This window comes from Chlorocebus sabaeus, chromosome 1, assembly GCF_047675955.1.
Source record: "Chlorocebus sabaeus isolate Y175 chromosome 1, mChlSab1.0.hap1, whole genome shotgun sequence".
In the NCBI taxonomy this organism is placed as follows: domain Eukaryota; kingdom Metazoa; phylum Chordata; class Mammalia; order Primates; family Cercopithecidae; genus Chlorocebus; species Chlorocebus sabaeus.
Genome location: NC_132904.1, coordinates 118,985,892 through 119,005,559, shown reverse-complemented (window position 1 = coordinate 119,005,559; position 19,668 = coordinate 118,985,892). Strand labels below are relative to the sequence as shown.

At 41.4% G+C, this 19,668-nt stretch overlaps 1 protein-coding gene across 1 annotated transcript in view; it reads right to left on the bottom strand.

Annotated features, from left to right (window-relative positions):
* Positions 1-4,983: 4,983 nt before the first annotated feature.
* Positions 4,984-19,668, bottom strand: part of CRTAM (cytotoxic and regulatory T cell molecule) — a 30,956-nt gene continuing 16,271 nt past the window's right edge. The window contains exons 5-10 of the mRNA XM_008021251.3: positions 18,609-18,770; positions 14,741-14,821; positions 12,602-12,685; positions 9,681-9,827; positions 9,134-9,220; positions 4,984-6,347 (exon numbers count right to left, since the gene is read on the bottom strand). Coding sequence (XP_008019442.3) covers positions 6,217-6,347; positions 9,134-9,220; positions 9,681-9,827; positions 12,602-12,685; positions 14,741-14,821; positions 18,609-18,770 — 692 coding nt within the window. The 3' untranslated portion in view covers positions 4,984-6,216. The remainder of the gene's footprint in view (positions 6,348-9,133; positions 9,221-9,680; positions 9,828-12,601; positions 12,686-14,740; positions 14,822-18,608; positions 18,771-19,668) is intronic.

Sequence of the window (19,668 nt, the reverse complement as noted above, 5' to 3'; positions counted from 1 at the left end):
TAGGAATGCAAATGAACAGATGATGATGATGATTATTATTATTATTTTGAGACAGAGTCTTGCTCTCTTGCCCAGGCTGGAGTGCAGTGGTGCAATCTCGGCTCACTGCAAGCTCCGCCTCCCAGGTTCACACCATTCTCCTGCATCAGCCTCCTGAGTAGCTGGGACTACAGGCGCCCGCCACCACACCCGGCTGATTTTGTGTATTTTTTTTTTTTTAGAAGAGACGGGGTTTCACCATGTTGGCCAGGATGGTCTCGATCTCCTGTCCTCATGATCCACCCGCCTCGGCCTCCCAAAGTGCTGGGATTACAGGCATGAGCCACTGTGCCCGGCCTGAACAGATTATTAATAACAGCCTTTTTTCTCCTTGTTTGTGTCCTTGGTTTTCTTTCTTAAAAATAATTTTAAAACCTTTCATTATGAAAATGTGAAACCATATTCAACAGTAGAGAGAAAAATATAATGAATGGGCACATTGTTCTCACCCATCTTTAACAAAGATCAATATGTGGCCAACCTTGTTTCCATACATACTGTGCTTCTCCCTGGCTAAATCATTGAGAAGCAAATCTCAGCTATCACATGGTTTAATCTGTAAGTACTTATGATGTGTCCTAATAGATCATTTTTAAATAACCATGACACCACGATCACATCTAAAACAAAATTAGTAATAACTTCTTAATATCATCTAATCCTCAGCGTTCAGACTTCCCACACTGTCTCCTACGTGTCTTTGTAATTGGTTGGTTTAAATCAGGATCCAAACAAGTTCTACAAAGTGATTTTTAAAAGCTAACAGCTCGACTGGGCGCAGTGGCTCACATCTGTAACTCCAGAACTTTGGGAGGCCAAGGTGGGCGGATCACTTGAGTCCAGGAGTTCAGGACCAGCCTGGCCAACATGGTGAAACCTTGTCTCTACTAAAAATACAAAAATTAGCTGAGCATGGTGGCACGTGCCTGTAATCCTGCTATTCGGGAGTCTGAGACAGGAGAATCTCCTGAACCCTGGGAGGAGGAGGTTGCAGTGAGCCGAGATTGTGCCACTGCACTCCAGCCTGGGTGACAGAGTGAGTAAAACTCAGTCTCAAAAGAAAATAACAGCTTTATTGAGGTATAATTCACATACCACACAATTCACCTTCTTAAAATGCACAACTGAATAATTTTTAGAATATTCAGAGTTTTCTCAATCATCACGACCAGCTAATTCCAGACTGTCTCCCCAAAGGAAGCCCCATATCCATTAGCAGTCACCCCTCATTCCCCACTTCCCTCAGCCCTTGGCAGCCACTTACCTCTTTTTTGTCTCTTTGGATTGGTGTATTCTGAATATTTCATATAAACAGCATCATACAATATCTGTTTTGTGAGTGTGTGTCTGGCTTTTCTCACTTAGCATAATGTTTTCAAAGTTCATGTTACAGCATGTATCAGTACTCTATTTCTTTTTATTGCCAAATAATATTTCACTTTTTTTTTTTTTTTTTTGAGATGGAGTTTTGCTCTTGTTGCCCAGGCTGAAGTGCAATGGCGTGATTTAGGCTCACCACAACCTCCGCCTCCTGGGTTCAACCGATTGTCCTGCCTCAGCCTCCCAAGTAAATGGGATTACAGGCATAGGCCACCATGCCCGGCTAATTTTGTATTTCGTATTTTTAGTAGAGACGGGGTTTCTCCACGTTGGTCTGGCTGGTCTCAAACTCCTGACCTCAGGTGATCCGCCCGCCTTGGCCTCCCAAAGTGCTGGGATTACAGGCATGAGCCACCACACGCGTCTCACTTTATGAATATACCACAACTTATTTACCCATTCATCATTTGATGACAATTTGAGTAGTTTTCACCTTTGACTATTATAAATAATATTGCTATTAATATTCCCGTACAAGGTTTTTTTTTTTTTTTGAGACAAGGTCTCATTGTCAGCTTGAGTGCAGTGACACTATTGTGGCTCACTGCCATCTTGACCTCAAGTGATCCTCCCACCTCAGCCTCCCAAGTAACTGGAACTATAGGCGAGGGCCACCATGCCCCACTAATTCCTTCTTGTAATTTTTTGTAGAGAGGGGGTTTCGCCACATTGCCCAGGCTGGTCTCAAACTCCTGAACTCAAGTGATCTGCCCATTTTGGCCTCCTAAAGTGCTGGGATTACAGGCATGAGCCACCGCACCCGGCTAATATTACTGTACAAGTTTTGTGTGTACAAGAGCATGGTGGCGCATGCCTGTAATCCTGCTATTCAGGAGGCTGAGACAGGAGAATCTCCTGAACCCTGGGGGGAGGAGGTTGCAGTGAGCTGAGATTGTGCCACTTTTTAGATTACTAAAAAGTAGAGATGGAGTTTCACGATGAGCCACCGCGCCCCGCCTGTGTGGACATATGTTTCAATTCTCTTGGGTATATTCTCTCCAGGAGTAGAACTGCTGAAGCATATGGTAGCCCTATGTGTAACTTTTTGAGTAACAGCAAGGCTGTTTTCCAATGCGGCTGAGCTATTTTACACTCTTACCAGTCATGTCTGAGGGCTCTCATTTCTCTATAACCTTTCCAAACTTTGTTCTTTTCTGTCTTTTTTATGACAGCCATTTTCATGGGTATGAAGTAGCATCATATTCCAGTTGTGATTTGTGGTTTCCCATCTTTTCTTGTGCTCGTGGCCGTTTTTATTACACAGTTATTTTAATAATATATTTCCAGTTTCAGTTTAAAAACTAGTGTCTGAGCAATCTCTAAAGCTGATCGGTACATTTTTAAAGTGTTGTAAAAACTCATGAGTTTTAATGTATTTAACATGTTTTGATCACTACTCTTTATTATTTATTTACTTATTTTTATTTTTTAAAATTTATTTATTTATTTTGAGACAGAGTCTCGACCTGTCACCAGGCGGAGGAGCAGTGGGGCGATCTCAGCTCACTGCAACTTCCGCCTCCTGGGTTCAAGCAATTCTCCTGCCTCAGCCTCCTGAGTAGCTGGGACTACAGGTACACACCACCACACCCAGCAAATTTTTGTATTTTTAGTAGAGACGAGGTTTCACCACATTGACCAGGATGGTCTTGGTCTCTTGACCTCGTGATCCACCCACCTCGGCCTCCCAAAGTGCTGGAATCCACCCGCCTCGGCCTCCTAAAGTGCTGGCTCCCAAAGGCGTGAGCCACCGTGCCAGGCCCAATCACTACTGTTTTTTAATGCTCAAATGATCCCATCTTTGGCTACTGAAAGTCCCTGGAGGGTGTACACAATTTGGTTTCTGGGCCCTTTAACACAGTCCCAGAAGAGTCTTTGATAGCTTCTTTGCTTTCTAGTATAAAACGTTCTAGCCTCGTTGATGTGGTTTGGATATTTGTTCCCTCCAAATCTCATGTCGAAATGTAATCTCCAGTGTCGGAGGTGGAGCCTGGTGGAAGGTATTTTGATCACAGGGGTAGAGCCCTCATGTATATCTTGGCACCAACCCGTTGCTAATGGGTGAGTTCTCACTCTGAGTTCACCAAGATCTGGTTGTTTAAAAGGGTGTGGGCCAGGTTGGCAGCTCATGCCTGTAATCTCAGCACTTTGGGAGGCCGAGGTGGGCAGATCACTTGAGCCCAGGAGTTTGAGATCAACCTAGGCAAGACGGCATTTGGGGAGAATAATGACATTTTTGTGGCCTTAGTTTTGGTTTGCTTCTAACTGAAAATAAGACATAGATCAGAAAATGTAGGAAAAAATTAACATTTGGGTTTTTTTTTAAATTTTTTTTCAGACGGAGACTTGCTCTGTTGCCCAGACTGGAGTGCAGTAGTATGATCTTGGCTCACTGCAACATCCGCCTCCTGGGTTCAAGCGATTCTCCTGCCTCAGCCTCCCAAGTAGCTGGGATTACAGGCACCTGCCACCACACCCGGCTAATTTTTGTATTTTTGGTAGAGATGGGGTTTCACCATCTTGGCCCAGCTGGTCTTGAACTCCTGACCTCATGATCCACCCGCCTCGGCCTCCCAAAGTGTTGGGATTACAGGTGTGAGCCACCTGCGCCTAGTCTAAAAATTAACATATTTCAACAGGTCTAGAGTAATTATCAATTATAACAAATTTGCTCTTGAACAAATTTGTTCAAAGCAATCATAGGAAGGAAGAGGGCTTCTCTCTTGGAAGGTACAACTTTGAAAAATAGAACTACATTTCATCTAGATCAAAGCTCCGTTATATGCGAGGCATGGTGGCTCATGCCTGTAATCCCAGCACTCTGGGATTGTATTTTTTGGTAGAAGCGATTCTCCTGACTCAGCCTCCTGAGTAGCTGGGATTACAGGCGTGTACCACCACACCCAGCTAATTTTCGTATTTTTAGTAGAAATGGGGTTTCACCATGTTGGCTAGGCTGGTCTCAAACTCCTGATGCGCCTGCCTCGGCTTCCTAAAGTGCTAGGATTACAAGCGTGAGCCATCGCACCTGGTCCAATGAAATAGACTTAACATCGCTTCTGTGACAGTCCTATGAGAGTTGTGTAACTTGAATGTAACCACAAGAAAACAGACAAAGCCAAATTGAGGGATGATCTACAAAATAATCAGCCTATAATCTTCAAAAATATCCAGGTCATGAAAGTCAAGCCAAGACTGAAGAACTGTTCCAAACTGAATGAGACTAAAATGAACTGGATCCTTTGGGACAACTGGAGAAACCTGAATGGACTCTGAGGACTGTTCGTGGAAGCAGAACAGTGCTAATTTCCCACTTTTGATGGTTGCATTGTATTTTTAAAGGAGAGTGTTCTTATTTGTAGGAAGCACACACTTAAGGCTTTGTGGGGTGATGCGTATTATGTCCATTTACTCTCAAATGATTCCGGGGGACAAGTGCTTTGTTCTATCTTTACACTTTTCTGTAACATGATTGTCCAAAACATTTTTGTCAAGAGAACAAAAAATCAGCATGGTTGGATCTGGCCCCTGTCACAAATTACAGACTTAGAATGTGCACGTGTATTATTTCATAATCAGTTTATTCAGATTCCAACAATGAGAAATGCTCCACATAAATGCCAGAGTTTGCTGTATAGCTTAAATAAACTGATTGAAAAAGAAAGGCATGTCCCAGTTACTTTCACATATGAAAACAGGAAGTATAACTTGGTATAGCCACTAGAAAAACATATAGTCTGCTTTTTATTAACAAATTTTAAAAAGCCATCCATTAGGTCAATAATTAGTAAATTAAACCCATCATTTTCTTTTGCACATGTATTTGTCATGGAATCTCCAGGTAAAAATCTTGTCTGACAGACAAGGTCAGCTCAGGTGGTTTAGTAATCTAAGACATTCGAATCTTTGGGCCTACCTTGAGCTCTTCTTTGTGCCTTGGGGCATGGGTTCTGGGGCCTTCATGCCCATCTGACTCATTTATTGTCATGCATCGCTCCTCCCTGACATTGGTTTGTGCTGGTTACATCTTAAAAGTCTGTCTTAGAAGTAACTTCTTTTTTTTTGGAGACAGAGCCTCCCTCAGCCGCCCAGGCTGGAGTATGGTGGTGCGATCTCGACTTATTGCAATCTCCACCTCCCAGGTTCAAGTGATTACCCAGCCTCAGCCTCCCGAGGATCTGAGACTATGGGTGCACACCACTACGCCTGGATAATTTTTGCATTATTAGTGGAGACGGGGTTTCGCCATGTTGGCCTGGCTGGTCTCGAACTCCTGACCTCAAGTGATCCGCCTACCTCAGCCTCCCAAAGTGCTAGGATTACAGATGTCGGCCACAGCGCCCAGCCAGAAGTAACTTCTTAGGATCAGAGATCTTTAGGTACTTTGCATCCCAAATTTCTTTATTTCGTGACCAGAAGAAAATATTAAACAAAAAAAAATTTTTTAAAAGCAGTTCCATTAGAGCAAAGCATCTGAAAAATCCTGTTCCATTTGAGGTAAGATGTTAGCTGGTCACACTGACCCTGATCCCCAAGGCTTCGTAGAATCCTGCTCTGAAGTAGTGTCAGACATAATTATTTTTTTTCTTTTCTTTTTTAAACTACAAGCTTTATGTGCATGGTTTGGTCCTCATGTTGCTGCCCTAGCTCTGGGACAGATCATTATCCAAGGACATGTCTTGCATTGCACTGTGAGGTCATTGTTAATGTCTCAGCAATTAAGCTCCTTCCCCCAGGCTGGTCCACTGAGGTGACACTGCGGCAACCCTGAAGTCACATGTTCTATTGCAGAGAGCACTACACAATACTCTCTGGTACTTGGGTGTGCTTTTCGTTTAATTTTGAATGTTGTACATTTTCCTTCCTCTTTGTTTTTGCTTCTGAGTACAACTTTGTGATGTAGTTCATGCAACGCACAGGGTGGGAAGCTGAAAGAGAAACATGTTGAAGATGAATATTTATTTTGAATAACATTGCACCCATTTACTTGAAACACTTTGACTGGATATCATAGCTTTATAAAAACCTAAAACTTACTGATGCATATAAATGGTCTGAAGGCATTATTATACTCTTTTTTGTTTTTTGGCTTTTTTTTGGAGACAGGATCTCACTTTGTTGCCCAGGCTGGTGCAGTGATGTGATCATGGCGCACTGCAGCCTCAGCCTCCAGGGCTTAAGTCATCCTCTAACCTCAGCCTCTTGAGTAGCTGGAACTACAGGCACATGCCACCATGCCCAGTTAATTTTTAAATTGTTTGTAGAGACAAGGGTTTCACTATATTGCCTAGGCTGGTCTCAAACACCTGGGCTCAAGTGATCCACCCACCTCGGCCTCCCAAAATCCTGGAAGTATAGGCATGAGCCACTGCACCAGCCTATACTATAATTTTTTAAGAGGTCTTACTACATACACAATATACTGGTAAAACTGAAAGAAAATATACAGATATTTCTGCTGTAAAATAATCTGTTGCTGAACACAACACATTGCCTTAGCAAAACTGTACACTAAAAATAACAGGGTTTACTGCAAAAACAGGATCGGGGCAGATCACTCAAAGCCTATGCAACTCTGTACAAACAGACTAGAGACAGCCCCAGATAATAATTTTAACACGTGCAAAACAACACAATTAAAATGCTGGATTTGAGGGTGCTAAGGCAAGGAGGATGAAAGTGAAGGCTTGCACTCAGGAGAAAGTGAAACCCCCGAGATGTACTTTTCTGGGGAGGAAGCCCCTGAGTAGTGCAGGTACTCATTTTAAATTTTCTTAAAGTTGGCTGGGCATGGTGGCTCATGCCTGTAATCCCAGCACTTTGGGAGGCCAAGGTGGGTGGATCACTTGAGTCCAGGAGTTCAAGACCAGCCTGGGCAACATGGTGAAACCCCGTCTCTACTAAAAATGCAAAAATTAACTGGGCGTGGTGGTGCATGCCTGTAGTCCCAGCTACTAGAGAGACTGAGGTAGGAGGACTGATGGAGCCTGAAAGGTCAAGGCTGCAGTGACCTATGACGGCACCACGGCGCTCCAGCCTGGGCGACAGAGTGAGAGACCCTGTCTCAAAAAAAAAAAAAAAAAAAAAAAATTGTTTTAAAAGTTGAACTGGAAGGGCTTCCATTTTTCCAGCTAATAGACATAATTCTACTCCCACTGTTTTGGTTCCTCTTGCCTAGGAAAAACAGCACAGGGAGCAAGCCAACTCACACGTGATATTCACATCATTTTCCTGTCCGCCAGGTGAGTATGTGATGACTAGTATTTAGAAACAGGTGTTGCAACACAATTGACTTGGATGTTGTTTACACACATTTTCCCCTCCCACCCCCAGTGTTCACACAGTCAATTCGTTTGTGTTCCTCCCCCAGCTAGTACATCTATTATTCGGTCTTTGCAGTTCACACTAGTAGGTCAACACCTGAAGAGGCAGAGGTGTTATAAAAGACAAGCCTCCTACAAAAACCTCAGTAAAACCAGTAGAATAGAGCGGCAAAGCTCGCTGTATTTCTTGCAGCTCCTGGCAGGTAGAATAAGTTAGTTTGCATGGGGGAAATAAAATGGTTGGAAGGTGGAATATTCTTGCTTTTCTATAGTCCTAGCTTCTGCCTTCCAGATCTTTATCAAGAATACAACCCCCAACCTCCACTTCCCATACACAATCTCCTTCCCATCCCGATTCTCTTCATTTTCTTTACATATTTTGTCTGGGGAATTGCAACGAAGTCATCCAAAGGATCTGAAACATGCCTTCTTGAATTAATTAAGCCTATAGTCACTCATTTAATACAAATGTATCAACTACCCTGTGCTAGAATCTGAGGATACAGAGTAAGTCTGATTACTTACCACCTAAAGGAGTATTGTAGCTATATAAAAACACCGAAAATTACAATATGGGGGAAGAAGTGCTTCTATGACAAAGCTGTCATAGGATACTCTGGCGGTCTTGGGGTATCCCTGTGTGTGATGTCAAAGAGTCAAGGATGGCTTCCCAAAAGGAAGTCACCTTCTGCTACATGAACTTGACTGCTACTATTTATTTTTTGCAGGTGAGTTTCCTAAAGTTCTATAAGATGATTTAGGAGACTTTCTGGGGCTAAAAAAGTCAAATTTTATTCTTCTCCTTTTTAATGGTGACTAATTAATTGTGATGATTAATTTTAAGTGTTAAGTTGGGTAGATTAAGAAATACCTCAAATCTGGTAAAGCATTATTTTTGTGTTTGTCTATGAGGTTGTTTCTAGAGGAGATTAGTGTGTGAGTCTGAGTGGAGTAGGTGGGCATCGAGATTTGCCCTTGATGTGGGTGGGCACTATCCAATCCACTGGGGGCCCGGAAAGAACAAAATCAGAAAGAAGGCAAATGTGTTGATCTGTCTGCTGGAGCTGGAATACACTCCCTCCTCTCCTGGCAGCAGAACTCTAGACTCCCTGGCCTTTGGATTTCAGGACTTCCGCCAGAGGTCCCCTGAGTTCTCGGGCCTCTGAACTTGGACTGAGCCAGGCTACCAGCATCCCAGGATCTCCAGTTTGCAGACCTCCTGTCCAGGGACTTGTCAGACTCCATAATCTCATGGGCCAATTCCCCTAATAAACCCCCTCCTCATATATATATATATATATATATATATTCTGTGGTCTCTGTGTCTCTGGAGAACTCTAATACATTAATGAACCTCATTGTTCAGATCTCAGGTCATACAGTTGACTTACATTGGCCATTTTTCTCTTGAGATGATGTTTCTTCATTATTTGACCTTGATCTGTAACTTTCTAGTGTGTGTTCTGAAACTTCGTTTTCTACAAGAAAAGAAAATCAAGTGACTAATTTCTGATGCCACGGACACGTAGAAATGTGTGTTTGAATAAGATAATACCTCTGTTACTGTGCAATAGTAGACTTACCATGCCCCTCCCATAACTCATACCCTCATTAATTCAACACATAGTTTTTTGATTCCTGTAGGCACTGTGCTAGGCAGTCCTGGGGTTTGTATCCTTCTGTGAATAGAAGTGTCTATCATTGAATGCCAGTTTCTGGAGCTATGCTACTTTCTATTGGTTATGCACTCTTAGACTATAGTCCCTGGAGATTCACACCCGAGTTTACTAGAAAACAAACAATTGCTTATCTGAGTGACAGCATTTATCAAATAGATTATGTAGTGTCTGACAGAAAGCTTTAATAGACAGAATTTCCCTTTTTTTAGCCATTTGTTCTGGCGTCTTATAGCCTCCATCAGGTTCCCTGCCCACTGACCTTTTTTCCATATGACATGTGCTTTCCGCAGCTTCATAATGAAGAGCTGGACTATGATGAAGAGTATGAAGATGAGGAAGGACACCAGCGTGAGCAGCAGGATGCCACTTTTCTTCCTTGCCAGTCCTAAATACTGAGGGTTTGCTTCTATAAGGAAAATGAAAAAGGAAGTTTAGATACTTTGGGTTGTTTTTTTTTTTTTTTTTTTGTCACTGGAGAATACGTAACAATACTTCTACAATGTGATGTAAGCTAATAAACAGCTCAGATGAAGAGATGAGAAAGAGTTTACCCCTGAAGGTAAAGAGACTTACACTGTTCATTCTCTGAGAACAAGCAAACAGGCATACAACAAACAAGGCAATTATGTGTGATGATTTGAAAAGATCTTTTAAGTTACATAGCTATTGGGCTAGTTATTTTTTATTTCTAGAGAAAGCATATGAGAAAATCAATTTAAATTATACTCAGGGGATTCAAATTAGTTATAGGAATGATTTTTAGCAAAATATAGTTAAGTAGCAAGAGGGATTGTTAAGGAGTTTAAAAAACTATCCAAATAAAATGAAAATTTATTTATCTTGGTTAGGTTAAATGTGGCCCTACAGGAAGGCATTTGGGCTAAATTAGATGAGCTCTTAAGTGCCACTGCACTCCAGCCTGGGCGACAGAGTGAAGACTCTGCCTCAAAAAAAAAAAAAAAAAAAAAAAAAAAAAAAAAAAAATATTTCTAGCCAAGTGCAGTGGCTTATGCCTGTAATCCCAGCACTTTGGGAGGCTGAGATGGGAGGGTTGCTTGAGGCCAGGAGTTTGAGACCAGCCGCGGCAACATAGCGAGACTTTGTCTCTACAAAAATAATAATAATAATAAAAATTTGCCAGGAGCCATGGTGCACACCTGTAGTCCTAGCCACTTGGGAGACTGAGGCAGAGGATCACTTGAGTCCAGATGTTTAAGGTTACAGTGAGCTGTGACTGTGAAACTGCACTCCAACCTAGAAGACAGAGTGAGACCTGTCTCTAAAAAAAAAAAAAGCTTTCTAAACCTAGAATTCTGATTCTATGGGATATAGCTTTGCTAAATGTCCTGGTCACCTTATCTCAACCAACAAATAATTAAGGAGTGCCAGCTACCTGTAGAACATTGTACTTGGACCTGCAGAAGGCACAGTTCATATGCTTTGGGAATTACTTCTCTATACATAAACAAATTAGTAAAAACGAGCAAAAGTAAGATATGTCAAATTCTGGATCCATATATATTTATATCATAGTGTGTTCAGGGGTTCAGAGGCAAGAATGGTCTCTGAGGAGTGAGTTGGTCAAAAAAGTTTTCAGTGAAGATATTGGCCTTGAAGGGGGAGTAAGGAGAGGTGACAGGAGGTCTCCTCTTCCACCAGGGGCAGTGAGGATAAACAAGAGCAGGGCAATTGAAAAGGGATGATGTTTTCAGAGAAAAATATATATCTCGTAGGGACTTTGTAGATATGAGACTGCAGAAGTAGGTACTAGATGACACCTAATGAGGTGTTTGGGACTCATGCTCTGTGTTGTAGATTTCAGGAAGCCATAAAGGGTTTTAGAACACAGATATACAGAATGTAAAGAGATATTTTGATGGTAGGGTGCTGAAAGTGAACCAGAGGAGGGGAAACTGAAGTTATAACACTCCATGCAGGAGATGATGAGAGCCTGGCTTGGGATGTTAACAGTGACAATGGACAGCATACCTGAAAGACAAGACTCAAAAGTTCTTGGAAATTGACCAATTTTATACATGTGTGTACATATGCATATACATATACATATACACACATATATATATTTGTACACATGCACAGGAGTGGTAGATGACACTAAGGTTTGGGGCCTGTGTGATGCTTTGGACAAGCTGATTTTGTGGGAGAAGGTGTTGTTTGGTATTTAGCAATGTTGAGTTTGAGGAAATCGCAGAAAATTCAGCTACAGACATATAGAAAACAGAAAGAAATTGAGACTAATGCTGAGGAGGATGTTCTGAAAATATAGGTATAGAAATATTTTGCTGGCCGGGCACAGTGGCTCACACCTGTAATCCCAGCTATTTGAGAGGTGAAGGTAGGAGATCTGTTGAGCCCAGGAGTTCAAGGCTGCAGGGAGCATGATCGTTCCCCTGCACCCTGGCCTGGGCGACAGAGAGAGACCCTGTCTCTAAAAACAAAACAAAACCAGAAAAGAAAAAGAGAGAAATCTTTTGCCTAGTGGCAACAGGAACCGTCTTGGGAATGAGTAAACTCTTTAAGAAATAAGGGAAGAATGACCGGGAGCGGTGGCTCAAGCCTGTAATCCCAGCACTTTGGGAGGCCGAGGCGGGGGGATCACCTGAGGTCGGGAGTTCAAGACCAGCCTGACCAATATGGAGAAATCCCATCTCTACTAAAAATACAAAATTAGCCGGGGTGGTGGCACACACCTGTAATCCCAGCTACTCAGGAGGCTAAGGCAGGAGAATCACTTGAACCCGGGAGGTGGAGGTTGCCGTGAGCCGAGATCATGCCACTGCACTCCAGCTTGGGCAACAAGAGCAAAGCTCAGTCTCAAAAAAAAAAAAAAAAAGAAAGAAAAAAGAAAAAAAACAGGAAGAACAAAAGATGGAGAAGTAAAATCAGAAGTATATACACATTTAAGAAGTCAGAAGAGGAAGATGAGTTAATTGATGGATACAGGGAAGCAGTGGTTAGCAACAGATAACAGAACCAGGAAAAGTATGTCAAGAAGCCAAGAGGTAACTAAATCAAGGAGGGACAAGGGAGTGATTAACCAATCATGTCCTAAAGGGCAGAAAGGTCAAGAAAAAGGAGGACTGACAAAGGCCATTGAATTTATCGATTAAGAGGTTAAAATGTCGAGTGTTTATTCTAAATGCAGTGGGTGATACTTACCGGTGGTCAAGTCAGGATCTTGAGTGGTTTGTTCTTTCTCTTCTTTGTCAATTTCCAATGTACTAGAATCTTCCATTACTGACACTAAAGTGAAAGAAAATAAAACATGAGTTATGCATACATTATATGCATGTGACTATACACAACTGTAGTTAGATAAGTCTTCCCAGAGCAGCTTGGGAAGTCAAATTTAAAAACAGCACTGAGATCATTTTTGAACTATAGATTTCTTGTAAACATATTTGCAAATGACTGGGCTCACTTTGCCTTGTTTTTTTAAGGTAAATGTTTTGAACACTTACTCTGTGCCCGGCCTTGAACTGAGCACTTGGTATATATTATTTCTCACCACAGGCCTGAGAAAACGGAGATTTAGAGCAGTCATGTAAAGTACCTAAAGTCCTGTAGCAAGCAAGTGGCAAAGCCGATACATAAACTCTGTTTTGCCTAACTCTAGAACCCAGCATTTAAACCATGATTTCATACTTCCATCCTGAATCAGGCCTATCAGGGAGAAGGTCTTTAGGATGCTTCAAGATAACAACTCAACACCGAGGAATGGCATTCCAAGCTTTAATTATTAAAAACCTACTGCCTGAAATGCAGAAAGCAATGATTTTTATGTTGAAATATAGCTTCAGTTATCATTCAGACCTCTGCTTCCTCCCCATTAGAGGTGAGATGTACTATGATTTTTTTTCTAGGCAAGATAAATTATAAAAAATAAGAGACTGTGGGGTTTTTTTTGTTTTGTTTTTTGTTTTTTTTCCAGATCTTACTGCTTATGTTTCCAATTTCCTTTTTTCCCTCTGCAGTTTCTTGCCTTTTAGTCCATTGCACAGCGCCACTATGTGGACCCTGAGGGGAATGAAGCCTCCCATTCTATTGAAAATGGGTATTAAAGGTAATAAAATCTTAGAAATGGAAAGCTGAAAGGAATTTTAGAAACCATATTTTTAAAGTCTTATATATGAAAAAGAGAGCAGAAAATTGAGCTGTTCTGTAATGATGCAAGCCATTAAAAGTAACTAGATTCTAAACACGTTTACAAATATTGGATTATTAAAGCAAGTGATGTGGCTGTTCCACTTCATAATATTTTCAATTTCCATTGTCCTTCAAAAAATTGTATGGTACATGTTGTATTTATCAGTATTTAGAAATCCCAAACATTTACTTTTAAATATTATTTAGGATACACATTTTTAAAAATGTGATCTGATACTCAGAACTATGAACATGATAATGATCTGAAAGCCCTTATTCCACCAAATGAAATTCTTATTGACACACTACATGAAATGGAAAGAGAGTATGTAGGAATTTATGCCTTTCTGGAAGAGGCTAATAGTCTTGCTCAAAGCACTATAACCATTTCCTTCCTTCCTTCCTTCCTTCCTTCCTTCCTTCCTTCCTTCCTTCCTTCCTTCCTTCCTTTCCTTCTTTCTTTTCATTTGTAATTTATTTTCTGAGCAGCTGCTATTGTTGGATACTATGCTAGGTAAACTACAAAGTTAAATCAGATATATGATCATTGCTCTGAGTTAACTTCTAGTGAGTTCACTGTCTAAAAACTGGAATTATAATCCAGACATTCTAAAGTATTCTGCATTTGTAGTTCAATCCCATAATAAAAAATGACCTGAGTTATTGACAATCAAGTAATTGATGTGCCTTCAAAGGTGATTTTATTATTCAATGACAACACCAAATCTCCAGCTTCCATTTCTTTTCTCTTTGTTGATACCAAGTCTGTGTTTTGTGTTTGGTGTGCTTTAGATGGGAAAACAAAGAAATGAGCCTCCGTATAAATGAATTCAACCTTGTCCTTTACCGCAGAGGAAATTCAAATGTCACAGTCGTGAATGTGTGTGTGTATATGTGTGCATCTCTATCTCAAGCAAACTAGAACTGAACTTGCAAGGCTTTATGTCACCCTGAAGCCCATCCCACTAAGTATTCCAATGCCTGATGTGGTTCTACTCTAGGATGCTACAAAGCTGGAGCCAGCTGGAGGGTGCCTGTATGGTCTTAGTAAAAATTAAAACAAAAAGTATTCTTAAAACTTAGAATGAGAAAAATGACCTTCCCGAGGAGGCACGATTTTTTAAAACAAGTTTTTATGATTTTGACACTTACCAGTACTGGTGGGCTGCTGTGGGTCTTGAGAGGATACAGAGTTTCTCTCCAGAGTATCTGAAGCTGTCTCTTCATCAGTAACTAGGAAAGGGGAAAAACAAAATTCTGCTACTATGGAGAGCAGTTTTACCCACATTGTGCTCAGTAGAAGAGATTGGAGAATATATTTGGCAGCTACCTGCTTGTAGAGCTTGTGCAGAAACCCCAGAACTGTGTGTTCTGCGGCTCCTGCTCTGGTTTTTGAATCTGTATCCCACTGAGTGTCCATCTGCTCACCTGCCTGGTTTAAAGCACAGCATGCTGGACCTCTGTGTGGTGGCAGTGCTAGGCAAAAGGTGTTCACTGTTTCTATCTGTGTCCTTCTATCCATCAACCAATCCCTCTGTCTGTTTATCTACCCATCCACCTATCTATCTATCTATTAGTTAGATGGCTTTGGAATCAGCCTCAGACTGGGCTGAATTCCAGTGCTGCTATTTACTTGCTCCTGAATGAGCTGGACAAGATACCAGATCTCTCTAATACTTTTTTTTTTTTCTTGTCTGTAAAATGGAGATACTGACAGCATTTACCTCTTCGAGTGTTTCGTGAGAATTAGTAAGTTCATTTATATAACATGTTTAGTACAATACCTAGCTATTTATTAAGCACAATGCTACATGTTATTGTATAATATTAGTCAATGCTTAGGAATGTTTCCAGAAGGTCAGCTTAGTATAGGTTTTACCAGTCATTGGACAGACCCACATCCGGGAAGCATGTAACAACTACGCCTGTCATTTTACAAATACTAATACTGACATGTTGGGCCAGGCGCAGTGGCTCACACCTGTAATCTCAGCACTTTGGTAGGCTGAGGTGGGTGGATCGCCTGAAATCAGGAGTTCAAGACCAGCCTGGTCAACATGGTGAAACCCCATCTCTACTAAAAATACAAAAAACTAGCCGGGCATGGTGGTGTGTGTGTTTGTAATCCCAGCTACTTGGGAGGCTGAGGCAAGAGAATTGCTTGAACCTGGGAAGCAGAGGTTGCAGTGAGCCAAGATCGCACCACTGCACTCCAGCCTGGGTGACAGAGCAAGGAGACTCCCTCTCAAAAAAAAAAAAATATATATATATACACACACACACACACACACACACACGTATATGTATATGTGTGTGTGTGTATATACATATATATATATACTGACACGTCACAGGTGGTTCTTTTTTTTATAAAATTTGTGAGTGCTTCCTGGTGTTTATTTAATCAAATAATTTTCCATGGTTTTTAAAATGTATCTGGTTGATCAAACATTTAAATGTGTGAAAAATATAAAAATACCTGAATTGTGTGTAACGGCTCTGAGGAAAGAAAGAATTACTAAGGAAATGTTATAGAGATAGTAGTATAGACTAGAAGGCTAAAATGAACTCTGACCACACAGGTGCCAGAGAAAATTGAAGAAAGAGGAGAACTGCTGGCAATGAAAAGAGGGAAAAGCTGGAATGCTAGTCAAATAGAAGTATTGGGAACAAATTTTAAGAAGAATATGGGGCCGGGCACGGTGGCTCATGCCGTAATCCCAGTACTGTGGGAGGCCGAGGCAGGCAGATTGCTTAAGCTCGGGAGTTTGAGACCAGCCTGGGCAACATGGCAAGACTCCATCTCTAAAAAAAATTAGCTGGGCATGGTGGTGCACCCCTGTAGTTCCAGCTACTCAGGAGGATCATCTGAGCCCAGAGAGGTCAAGGCTGCAATGAGCTGTGATCACACCATTGCACTCCAGCTTAAGTGATAGAGTGAGACCCTGTCTCAAAAAACAAGCCAAAACAAAGAACCAAAGATAGCCTATTCAAAAATCTATTCCTGTTGCTCTGCTCTCTTTCCCCAAGCGTCACACTGTGGCTTTTTCAGAGGAAGACACTTCTTTCCTCAGGACCACTCTAGTCCTGGTGCTGGCATGACCCTCACTTTCCCCAGGTCCTTCCGTGCAGAGCATAGGAATGAAAGGGGTCAGAACTCTTATGTGTAAATGTGTTTTAAAGCATCCTCGGCTAGTCATATTTTTTTCCTAATTGGGTGAACAAAATGTTTGTAGCATCTGTATGTCAATATAGTAGCAGCTAGCCAAATGGAAAAAACACTGAACTAATGGAAGCCATCAATAGCTGATGCTGGCGTTTCTCTTTGAATACTATTTGGAGATCTGGCAGTGAGTACAGCAAATAGATCACAAATAAAAATTAAGTCTTAGCCTATTATTATTATTATTATTATTATTAGACAGAGTCTTGCTCTGTTGCCCAGGCTGGAGTGCAGTGGTGTGATCTTAGCTCACTGTAAACTCCGCCTTCCGGATTCAAGCGATTCTTGTGCCTCAGCATCCCAGGTAGCTGGGATTACAGGCGCCCACAGCCATGCCCGGCTAATTTTTTTATTTTTAGTAGAGATGGGGTTTCGCCATGTTGGCCAGGCTGGTCTCGAACTCCTGACCTCAGGTGATCCACCCGACTTAGCCTCCCAAAGTGCTGGGATTACAGGCGTGAGCCATCACGCCTGGCCTTAGCCTATTATTAAAAACATCTTTAGCTATAATTTTGAGTCATGTAGAGCTATTGCCATAAGGGAGGAGAACTGCCATTTCCCCCTTCATAGTAATTTTTGTAGATGGCTTGAACAATTGCTGAAAATTAAGAATGCATTTTTTCCCAACATTGTTGGTTCTCCTATTGAAAAATCTGAATGTCTTTAGGAAGCTTTTAGATATAGCCTCATCCTCTACAGGCCCCGTGCTTCAGTTCTACTGCTGGAGGTGGGGGCGTGGGGTGGGGATGACTCACAGCGGGGCGGGGGTGGTTGTTAAGGTTACTGTACAGCTCAGTCTGTGAGTCCATGGGTCTTACAGTGCAGCTTCTGCAATGACTACTTTTGGTTTGGTGAGAAAGTGACCCGTGGAAAGTATGTGGTAGTCAGAGGGGGCCTGTTAACCGCAGCCACAGCCCCCATAGGGCAGTATGGCAGCTTTCCCACAGTGAGGTTCTCCTAAGCAAGCTTCGACTTTCAGCATCAGCTTGATAAAAGAGTTTTTCAATAAATGCATTGTCATGCAACAGTTTCCTCTTTCACTAATGTGAGTAATTCCTTATACTTCAGGAATTGATTACACGAAGTACCTTGTAAAACAATGAAACTCAGAGTCCTACTAATTGCAAACTTCTTACAGGACTCATGCATCTTAAAGGATACCTCTTAGCTCAAAGAGTTGTGGACAGTTTTAAAATTATTTCTTGGACTTTTGGGGAAAGAATCATAGAATAGAGGTTCTGAGAATAGAGGCAACTCATCTTCACATTTAATATTGGATATTTAAAATGGTGTTCAACTCAGAATATTAACATGGTTAAACTAAAATCTTCAAAGCAATTATAACAATAAAATAAATCTAAACAGGAATTATGTCTTCATGTAACTGTGTGTTTCATATTGACATAAAATGATATTGACAATTTTGGTTTATTTCAGCTAATATTATCTCCTTCTGGGTCAAGTACAAAGATGTAGTATGATTCATATGATTGCTCCAAAAACACAACGGCAATAAAACTATTTAAAGTCATTATCAAAAAGCAAGCATAACACTATTTGCATATGGTGCTCTGCTAGGCTTTCTGCTTAACTGGGGTTCTTTTGAACATTGGAATAGTTGAAATTCCGTCACTCACCTGGAGAAATTTCAATCAGTACAGGAATTTGCTATTAGGAAGAGCTTTGTTGGCAGTAATCTCACTCTGAAGGACTTTGCCCACTGCATTTAATTTTGTTTGATAGTGTAATATTAAAGTAAATCAAAAATTATTAAAGAGAATCATTAGTTCTTCTTACCCAAATCTTCAAACCGGAAGGGTGCTACTAGTTTTCTCCCTTGCAGGCCTCTGTGCCGGATAATGCAGTCCACTGTTGAATTTTTGCCATAAGTGTGGATTATGAGAGTGCTGGTAGTATTACATTTCTTCCCATCAGTTTCAAATTCATGGTGGGTTCCACCTGCGTAGCAATTTAAAGAGGTTATGGCTATTTAATGCTAGGTTCTACTAGAGGCCAATGGCCTTGACTTCAGGGCAAACATTAGATTTCTAACCTCATTCTAACCTCAGCCAGTTCCCTTGTATAGGCTTGGCTCTGGTCACAAAGGCAAACAGATGAATGAGAGTAGATGATGGTTTTCTACAAAGTTTTCACTACTGGAAATAAAAAAAATTCAAAGCTTAAGAAGGATAGCTTGATGTTGTTATGAAACACAAAGATCCAAGACCTTATTCCGGTTATATGAATAAGGCGAATTAAAGGGGAAGTCTTATAACGAAGCAGAATTGGCACTGCACTGGGAATCAGATCTAGGTTTAGGTCTTTTCTCTCTAGAACTCCATTTGACCCTCAGTATTCTCAACTGTAAAGGGTCCTTTGCAACTCTAAGAATGTTGATTACAGGCTGGGCGTAGTGGCTCACACCTGTAATCCTAGCACTCTTGGAGGCCGTGGAACACCTGAGATCAGGGGTCGAAGACCTGGCCAACATGGTGAAACCCCGCCTCTACTAAAACTACAAAAATTAGCTGGGTGTTGTGGCAGGCGCCTGTAATCCCAGCTACTCCAGAAGCTGAGGTAGGAGAACCGTTTCAACCCAGGAGGCAGAGGTTACAGTGAGCCGAGAGCGCACCATGGCACTCCAGCCTGGGAGACAGAGTGAGACTCCATCTCAAAAAAAAAAAAAAATTGTTCATCACATAGATATCAAAGGTAATGTCTGTTGAAATGTAAGCAAACTATAAACAGTAGCCAGGCATCATAATTAATTAGTTACTCTGTTTCAAAGGCTCAACCTTTAGATGCTTTATTACAAGAATATTTTTAATCTGTCCTTGTGGGTATGACACAATATAGT